Genomic DNA, 9,974 nt, shown 5'->3' with positions numbered 1-9,974 from the left:
GTCTTGGCTCACTGCAACCTCCACCTCCTGGGTTCAAGCGATTCTCCTGCCTCAGCCTCCTGAGTAGCTGGGACTACAGGCATGTGCCCCCATGTCTGGCTAATTTTTGTAACTTAATACATTCTTAACCATTACATTCTATTTTAGGTATCCTGAAGCAGTTTATGTTGTTTATACCGGCGATGTTAATGTCAGCGGTCAACAGATACTGGAAGGTGCTTTCAGAAGATTTAACATCAGATTAATTCACCCAGTGCAGTTTGTTTTTTTAAGGAAACGCTATCTTGTAGAAGATTCACTGTATCCTTACTTCACACTGCTGGGCCAAAGTCTAGGATCCATTTTTCTTGGCTGGGAAGCTCTAATGCAGTGTGTTCCTGATGTTTACATCGATTCAATGGGATACGCCTTTACACTTCCTCTGTTTAAGTATATAGGGGGTTGCCAAGTTGGAAGCTATGTTCATTATCCCACTATCAGCACCGACATGCTCTCTGTAGTGAAGAATCAAAATATTGGATTTAATAATGCAGCCTTCATTACCAGGAATCCTTTTCTCAGCAAAGTAAAGCTCATCTACTACTATGTATTTGCTTTTATTTATGGACTTGTTGGTTCTTGCAGTGATGTAGTCATGGTCAATTCTTCTTGGACACTAAACCATATTCTCTCACTATGGAAAGTTGGGAATTGCACTAACATTGTTTATCCACCTTGTGATGTGCAGACATTTCTGGATATTCCCTTACATGAGAAAAAGGTGACTCCAGGACATTTGCTGGTTTCTGTTGGCCAGTTTAGGCCGGAAAAGAATCATCCATTGCAGATCAGAGCCTTTGCTAAATTGCTGAATAAGAAGATGGTTGAGTCATCTCCTTCTCTTAAACTTGTCCTCATTGGAGGTTGTCGTAACAAAGATGATGAACTTAGGGTAAACCAACTGAGAAGGCTCTCTGAGGATTTAGGAGTTCAAGAATATGTGGAATTTAAAATAAACATTCCATTTGATGAATTAAAGAATTATTTGTCTGAAGCAACAATTGGTCTGCATACCATGTGGAACGAGCATTTTGGGATTGGTGAGTTTGGCCTTTAAATAACTTGTTTGGTGCCATGAGATACACATTTTAGATTCTTTTGATAAAATGATGAAACTCTGGAAGTCTGCATCGTGCCCTAATTCTCTTCCCGTCGTCCACCAAATACACTTTCCTCATTTGAGACTAAGTAGTTAACAATAGCAGCTAGTATTTATTGACCAATTCCTTTGTGCGGGCCACTGTGTTGAGATTTTTACGTGTATTATCTAATTTAAGCCCCTCTAAACCCCTATTTGATAGGTGTTATTGTTATTCCTATTTTATAAATAAGGAAACTCAGGCACAGGAAGATTTAGAAATTGCTCAAATTCAGTTACACAGTAAGTCAATGGTAGAGCCCGGATTCTAACCCAGATAGCCCCTGCTCTTAACAGCAACATTTTCTCTCCCCAACCCCGCTACATACTTACTGGTATAGACTCCTGGGCCTACCCTCATCCTACGGAATGGCCAAATGAGAATCTCTGGACAAAGTCCAGGTAGATGTATTTTGATAATGCTGCTTAAGTGATTCTGTTATGCATCAAAAGTTGAGAACTGCTGTTTGCATAGGGACTTCTCACAGTAACTCTTTTAGTCTTTTATTGATTCTACCCTCACCATGGAATGGCCCTCCTCTTTGTGCCAGATCACATCATAAGTCTTCAACTTAACTCTCCTTGCCTTTTAGCCTCTCTTGTTTATTCTGGCACAAACTACTATCTCTATTCTGACCTGTTAAGCACACATTTTGCTGTAAAACCAAGTACTGCTTTGTGTTTAATTTGGGTCCATGTGTATTTCTCAAGCGCTTTGTGCCTCACACTGTTAGTTGTTAGAGGAAATGAGGATAGCATAAAAGTGACACTTCCTAAACCAAGACTACAATTTCTCTTATACTTTTTTCACTCCTAGTTAGTAGTATAGTACTAGGACCAGACATTCAGGAAGAACTTGTTGACCCAACCTTTTGCCTGGGATCTGACCTGCTGTGCTTCCTTGCATAGAAACTTACTAAACATTCAGTCTGCTGAGCACTTGGGTGGATGCTAGGAATGTGGTGGAGATGGGAGCTGCTTGGCCTGTCAGAGGCTTCCTGCCCTCTGGTAGAACCAACAGGCTACACAGGCAAGTGCTGTGTGCCAGGTGCTGTGCTAAGGAAGTGCAGGGTGATGTGAAAGTGCCAAAGAGAAACCTAACACAGACTTGTGCGGGCAGAGAACAGTTGCCCAAGGAAGTGATGTGACACTTGAGTAGGACCCAAACAATAATTAGAGGTTAGCCAGGAGAGAGAGGAGAGTCTCCAGCAGAGGGAACAGCACTATAACAGGAGTGACAACAGATGCATCAATAGGAACATTAAGCAGGAAGACAACAGAGAGGTGATATGGGCCAGGTTAAGCCAGTGGAAAAGAACGGCAGGATTTTAAGTATTGTATGCAAAAGCTTTCTGATTTCTGCAGTCCATTCTGGCCACATGGGGAGTGGATCAGCGAAGAGCCGGAAGAGCAAGATTGGAAAGGCAGTAAGATGCGAGCCAGCCTACTGTAGCAGCCCAGGTGGAGGTACTAGTGAGCTGAACTTGGTAGGTGAACATGCTTGAGAGACATTCTGCAGTGTATTGACCAGGACTTGGTGATTAACTAGATGTGTTAAATGAGGGAGGAAGAGAAGACCACCTAGGGTTTTGGGAGCTGGGCAGCTCTGAGAATGGTGTTGGCTTTCTCCCAGAGGGGAAATCCAAGAGCAGATACCATTGATGAGCCAAGTTTTGAACCTGCAGAGTCTGCGTTCATCTGTGGGACATGTGAGGGCATGCGTCTAGGAGGTAGTTTTGTAAATAGGAGTCTGAAGTTGAGGAGAGGAATCTGGTCTGGAAATACAAAATGCGGATTGTCCTTGTGCAGGTAGTTATCAAAGCTCCCATGGATGTGGATAAGATCGCCTGGGGAATATGTACAGAGTGAGAAGAGGCTCTCAGTACAAAATGCAGAGAACAGAAACAGCTGAGAAATGGGGAGAAGAAATGGAGAAGGGGGAGAGCCAGCCAAGTGCAGTGTCTTAGAAACCAAGGAAGAGAGTGTTTGGAGAAGAATGAAGAGGGCACAGATTCCGATGCTGCCCAGATGCTGGGGAAGGTAAGGCAGTCACTGGTGACCTGGGCAAGAGCAGTCTTAAGGGAGAAGTAGAAGCAAAAGTCAAACTATGAGCAAAAATCAAAAGTTGAGCACTCAGAAGTGAACAAGTAGAGTTGGTAAGTGCAAACCACACTTTCAGTAAGTTTGTGAAGTACGGAGCGGGGAGAAGAGACAATGACTAGGGGTGGGTGTTGCAGGACCATGCCCTAGCTTCAATGCTGATAGGAAGGAGCCAGTAGAGAGGGAAAGGGTAAAATTGATTAGATGAAGGTCTCTGAGAAAGTACAGGATGCTCTCCAGCCTCAAGCAGAATACGATATGAGCTACTGAATTCTATTCTGCAGGGATTTCACCACTGTTTTAGAAACATTTGGAATTATTTCATTTCTCTCCTATACATCCAGGATGATATCAGCTCTGTACCATCCTTCAGATAATTGGGAAAGCAGTCACTTAAATCATTCTCTGAAGGGCTTAATTCTCCTAGGAATACAGCTAAGAAAGGCTGGCTAGATTAATTTATATTTCATGTGTATCATTTGGCAGAAACTAACCACAAGTTTCATTTAGTTCAGCACTGTTGTTGGGCACACAGTAGTCTCAAATATGCCAGAAATCCAGTCAGTAACATAAGCACAGCAATAGTATGCTTCACTTAGGTGATTCACATTTTTTATTTTTTCTGCTAGTGTAATTTGAACTATTAAAATTGTTTTTGATATCTTTTTACTCCTTTTGTTTTTCTAATACCTGTTGATATTCTACCATCTTGCTAACATTCTCTAGTTTTTTTTAATTATCTGCAATATATCTTTTTTAATAGGCTAGTCTTCCATCTATTTGTCTATTTTAACTAAGAATAAAGCAGCAGGCTGGGTGTGGTAGCTCACACTGGTAAATCCCAGCACTTTGGGAGGCCAAGATGGGAGGAGGCTAGGAGTTAGAGGCCAGCCTGGGCAGCACAGTGAGACCCTAGCTCTCCAAAAAAAAAAATTGTATTATTATGAAGCTTTGAAAACTAAAAAACTTAAAATTATTTTATTTTGTACTCTAGAAGTTAAATAAGCAAATGTCTAGACATATAGACATTTAATTAAGTTTCTCATAAGTCCCTTAAAATTTTTGAAGATTTCTGTTCATCCTCATTCTTATGAATACACTCAAAAACTTAAAATACTACATGATTTTTGTTTTTTTCTCAGGAGTTGTGGAGTGTATGGCAGCTGGCACAATTATCCTTGCACACAATTCAGGGGGCCCAAAGCTTGACATTGTCGTTCCTCATGAAGGAGATATAACTGGCTTTCTGGCTGAGAGTGAAGAAGACTATGCTGAAACTATCGCTCACATTCTTTCCATGTCTGCAGAAAAGAGACTCCAAATCAGAAAAAGTGCTCGTGCATCTGTAAGCAGGTTCTCTGATCAGGAATTTGAAGTGACATTCCTATCATCTGTGGAAAAGTTATTTAAGTAATGCCATATCTGGAAAATTAAAGATATTTTATATAAACTGGTTAAACACCTTCATATGTAAATATTTTTCTAAATTCAATCTCATTTGTCAAATCATTTTACTTTAGAAAACAGACAAGAAAATTTCCTTTTAGAATAAAAGGAAGTGTTGAAAAGAAAATGGATGACTAGCCTTCAGCTTCCATTCTTGGTACACATGAGAGAAACTGGCCGCTGAGATGAATGTGAACCAGGTTGCGGAGAGCCTTCTGGCTTTGAGCCAACAGGAAGAATTAGTGGATTTGCCAAAAAACTGCCCCTTGAGTGAGAATGAAGATGATGGGGACAGTGATGGAGAGAGAAAGCATCAAAAACTTCTGGAAGCAATCAGTTCCCTTGATGGAAAGAATAGGCGGAAATTGGCTGAGAGGTCTGAGGCTAGTCTGAAAGTGTCAGAATTCAATGTCAGTTCTGAAGGATCAGGAGAAAAGCTGGTCCTTGCAGATCTGCTTGAGCTTGTTAAAACTTCTTCTTCTTTGGCCACTGTGAAAAAGCAACTGAATAGAGTCAAATCAAGGAAGGTGGTGGAGTTACCTCTTAACAAAGAAAAGATTGAACAGATCCACAGAGAAGTAGCATTCGGTAAAACCTCAGGAGTCCTCTCTAAATGGGACCCTATCGTCCTGAAGAACCAGCAGGCAGAGCAGCTGGCTTTTCCCCTGGGGAAGGAGCAGCCAGCCATTGCTCCCATTGAACATGCGCTCAGTGGCTGGAAGGCAAGAACTCCCCTGGAGCAGGAAATTTTTAACCTCCTCCATAAGAACAAGCGGCCAGTAACAGACCCTTTACTGACTCCCATGGAAAAGGCCTCTCTCCGAGCCATGAGCCTGGAAGAGGCAAAGATGCACCGAGCAGAGCTTCAGAGGGCTCGGGCTCTGCAGTCCTACTATGAGGCCAAGGCTCGAAGAGAGAAGAAAATCAAAAGTAAAAAGTATCACAAAGTCGTGAAGAAAGGTAAAGCCAGGAAAGCCTCAAAAGAGTTGGAGCAGCTGCAGAAGGTTAATCCAACTGTGGCATTGGAAGAACTGGAAAAATTTGAAAATGCCAGAATGATGGAAAGAATGAGCCTTAAGCACCAAAACAGTGGGAAATGGGCCAAGTCAAAGGCAATTATGGCAAAATATGACCTGGAGGCTCGCCAAGCTATGCAGGAACAGTTGGCCAAGAACAAAGAACTGACACAGAAATTCCAGGTAGCCTCTGAGATTGAGGAAGAGAAGGGATGCACAGAAGAAGTGGAAGAACTCCTTGTCCCCCATGTAGTGAATGAAGTGCAGATGAATGTGGACGGACTGAATCCCTGGATGCTCAGAAACTGCACCAGTGACACCAGAGAGGCTGCAACACAGGAGGACCCTGAGCAACTGCCAGAGCCTGCGACTCATGAGGTTTCTGAAAGTGAGGGAGAAGAAAGACCAGTGGCAGAGGAAGAAATTTTGTTGAGAGACTTTGAGGAGAGGCGATCCCTTAGAAAAAGATCGGAGCTCAACCAGGATGCTGAGCCAGCAGGCATTCAAGAAACAAAAGATTCTAGCTGCCAGGACGTGCTGTCTGAATTGAGGGCACTATCTCAGAAATTGAAGGAAAACCATCAGTCCAGGAAGCAAAAAGCAAGTTCAGAAGGGACTGTTCCCCGGGTCCAGAGAGAGGAACCTGCCCCAGAAGAAGCAGCACCCCTGTTGCTACAGAGGCCAGAGAGAGTACAAACTCTGGAAGAGCTAGAAGAGCTGGGAAAAGAAGACTGTTTTCAAAATAAGGAGATTCCCAGACCTGTGTTAGAAGGGCAGCAGTCAGAGAGGACCCCAAATAATCGGCCTGATGCCCCTAAGGAGAAGAAAGAGAAGGAGCAACTGATCGACCTACAGAACCTCCTAACCACACAGTCTCCTTCCGTGAGGTCTTTGGCAGTTCCCACAACAATAGAGGAGCTGGAAGATGAAGAGGAGAGAGACCAAAGGCAGATGATAAAGGAAGCTTTTGCTGGAGATGATGTCATCAGAAATTTCTTGAAAGAGAAGAGAGAAGCTGTGGAGGCGAGTAAGCCAAAGGACGTGGACCTGACACTACCTGGCTGGGGCGAGTGGGGTGGTGTGGGCCTAAAGCCTAGTACCAAGAAAAGACGCCGGTTTCTCAAAGCCCCTGAGGGTCCTCCAAGAAAAGATAAGAATTTGCCAAATGTGTTTATCAGTGAGAAGCGCAACATCCACGTGGCAGCTCATCAGGTACAAGTGCTTCCGTATCCATTTACCCACCATCGGCAATTTGAAAGGACCATCCAGACCCCTGTAGGATCCACATGGAACACCCAGAGGGCTTTCCAAAAGCTGACTACTCCCAAGGTCGTCACCAAGCCAGGTCATATCATTAAGCCCATAAAAGCAGAGGATGTGGGCTACCAGTCTTCCTCAAGGTCAGACCTGTCTTGTCATACAGTGGAATCCAAAATGAATCACCACACGTCACAATAAAGAGCTGAAGAAAAACTCTGTAGGTTGAGTAGCTGGAAAAGTAACAGCCAGGAGTCCTGATTCTACTTCCTTTGGTGCAGTTTTACTCTGCTACAGGGTGGATTCCAAAACTGGCTCAGCACATTGCATGTAGTTGAGCCACATTTTTAAAAAAGAAAATGGATGACCATTAATTGACTAGCATTTTAGAATTGATCAGACATTAGAACACAGAAAAATTCTGGTACATTTACATTCTAAACAATACAGTGGATGACCCTTTTGAATATACCTAATGATTTCCTTAAAAAAGAAATTTTAAACAGACTTGTGTAATCGTGTTCTCAAAGCATACAGTCAAGAAGTGGGACTGACTGATGCTTTATAGGTGTGTATAGGGCAGTAGAGGCCAAGGTGCTGCCAGCAGTCCTTTCCATACTAGGTACTGGTGAAAATTGTTTTTGTTTAGTGCTGTCAGCACATTTGTGTGGGTCTCATTATCCCTTGACAGTACCGCATCTCAGCCTGGAAATCAGGTTTAAGTCATTCAAGAGAACCTCAAGTTGTTTTTCTGACAGTGATGATGTGATATACAGATACATCCACAGGGTATCTATTACCAGCATAATGCATTGTAAGATGGCAAGGTGGCATTTTGAAAAGAGCACTGGGCAAGCAGTTAGCATATCTGGGCCTACCTTCAGCTTCATCATTTACAAACTTCTGACCTTTTGACACTAAAACTGCTCCTTTATCTTTCTGAGTCTCAGATTCTTCATCTGTAATCTGGAGTTGTTAATTCCAGTCCTTACTACCTTTTGGAGTTGGAATAATGAGATGGAAAGTGGATGAAAGTACTTTGAAAATTATGACAGTTAAGGACCGGGCACAGTGGCTCACGCCTGTAATCCCAACACCTTGGGAGGCCAAGGCAGGTGGATCATGAGGTCAGCAGTTAGAGACCAGCCTGAACAACATGGTGAAACCCTGTCTATACTAAAAATACAAAAAAAGCTGGGTCTGGTGGCGGGTGCCTGTAATCCCAGCTACTTGAGAGGCTGAGGCAGGAGAATCACTTGAAACCGGAAGGCAGAGGTTGCAGTAAGCCAAGATTGTGCCAGTGCACTCTAGCCTGGGCAATAAGCAAAACTCTGTCTCAAAAAAAAAAAAAAATTATGACAGTTACTTAAAGGGAGCATTACATACTACATGTCTTCTATAATCCTATCTTTATTAATGCATTACACCTCGATGTAGATTCTTAGTTACTAGGCCAGTAGCTAGGAATTGGTATAAATTTAATGCACCTTCTATCCTGAATAACTAGCATGGAAAATTGAATATATGTGTGAGCAGATACGGCTGTAAAAACCTATAGCTTTTGCATTTTCTGCATATATAATCCTTTCTAGTTCAGTGAACTGACCCCATCCATAGCCTAATTCATCTCTGTGTTAAGGGGCAAATGAAAGGGTACATTATTCCTTTACACTCTTCTCTCAGTCATTCATCAATGTGGCCAGCTTATCTACTCCCAGTTATGTTATTCATACGTCTCCAGGCCATCTGTCATCAGATCAAAAAGCAAACAGAAGACCAGTCAGTCACAGGATGTTCTGACACACCATTGTAACTTTGTATTAGAGATGATTCCATTTAGAAAAAGACGGGTGGAAATTGGAGTGAAAGGAACACTACAGATCAGCCCAGTTCTTTCTTATTTTCAGCTTTACAGACCAGAACAATTTAAATCTAAAGAATTTAGTAGACTCCTTCAGTGTCACAAAGCTGTTCCATGAAAGAATCAAGATTATAACCTGGATATTCTGACTCCTGGCCCAGTGCTTTTTCTTACTTTGTAGCTACACTTTGAAGTAAGATTCAAACTGTTATCCACTCAATTGCCTTATTCCTGAGGAGGTAGTGAAGGAAGAAAAAGTTTTCTGGGATTCCATAAACTATAAGCTTATTTCTTTAAAATTATTTTCATACATCACAGATATGTCATTGGAAGATATAATTTGCATATATGTTGATTATCAGTGTTCGTAATGTGGTATATGTCTTTTATTTTTTTCTGAATGATAGCATGAAAAGTGTCAAAGTGGCTTGTCCGCTAGCGTCTGTCTGCAGAACTTTCAGGATGACTATTCCTCTCAGACATCATTTTTGAGTGGTCCAAGCCTGCTATGTTTTGAACCCACAGCAGTGGAGATTTGTATTCTTATTTACAGTTGTGTACTATAAAGTATATGTTACATAGGTCTTGTGTAATTATTATTTGTAAACATGATTTAATTTGTATTTAGACATGATTTAGATCTAATAGATACAAAGTCTGTGTCTAAATATTATTTAAAGAAGTGATTTTTCATTCTCTTGGATTCTTTCCTTTTATATGCCTCACATAGTCTCCTTGTTCTACTAATATTCCCAAGCTCCATGTGCCAATTAAAGAAGAAAGAAAAATAAAAGTTTGTCTTGCTTGTGAAACATTAAGAGGAGGCTGTCAGCTTTAATAAACTTTTTAATGAATATTTTGGACATAACAAACTGCAGAGCTTCGTACACTTGATTTAAATAATTCTTGAGGGATTTTATAAGGTCATCTTATAGGCCAAATTATGAGATAGAGACCAGTGTGATTATCAATAAAGAATATTTGTGTTTATGTAAATAAACCCCAGACTCTAGAACTGATATATTCATATATATTCACAATGAGAGTATGTCTGTGCCAAATCTATCAGTACAATAGAAAAGTTAATTATATAACTACAACATGTTACACACATTTT

General features: G+C 41.5%; 2 protein-coding genes across 3 annotated transcripts in view; both read left to right on the top strand.

The window, feature by feature from the left end:
• Nucleotides 1-5,632, top strand: part of ALG11 (ALG11, alpha-1,2-mannosyltransferase) — a 17,526-nt gene extending 11,894 nt beyond the window's left edge. The window contains exons 3-4 of the mRNA XM_011938903.1: nt 148-1,079; nt 4,420-5,632. Coding sequence (XP_011794293.1) covers nt 148-1,079; nt 4,420-4,691 — 1,204 coding nt within the window. The 3' untranslated portion in view covers nt 4,692-5,632. The remainder of the gene's footprint in view (nt 1-147; nt 1,080-4,419) is intronic.
• UTP14C (UTP14, U3 small nucleolar ribonucleoprotein, homolog C (yeast)) lies at nt 4,839-9,675 on the top strand. Of its 2 annotated transcripts, XM_011938918.1 has the most exons (2): nt 4,909-5,301; nt 5,446-9,675. In XM_011938918.1, exons 1-2 carry the CDS (start codon nt 4,909-4,911, stop codon nt 7,195-7,197), a joined length of 2,145 nt encoding a protein of 714 aa, XP_011794308.1. In that variant the 3' UTR covers nt 7,198-9,675. The 2 variants fall into 2 exon arrangements, with proteins under 2 accessions (XP_011794300.1, XP_011794308.1); XM_011938910.1 differs by having other exon boundaries at nt 4,839-9,675.
• Nucleotides 9,676-9,974: the final 299 nt, after the last annotated feature.

The sequence above is a fragment of the Colobus angolensis genome, unplaced genomic scaffold (assembly GCF_000951035.1).
Source record: "Colobus angolensis palliatus isolate OR3802 unplaced genomic scaffold, Cang.pa_1.0 Scaffold101, whole genome shotgun sequence".
NCBI lineage: Eukaryota > Metazoa > Chordata > Mammalia > Primates > Cercopithecidae > Colobus > Colobus angolensis.
This window is presented reverse-complemented; position numbering and strand designations above follow the sequence as displayed.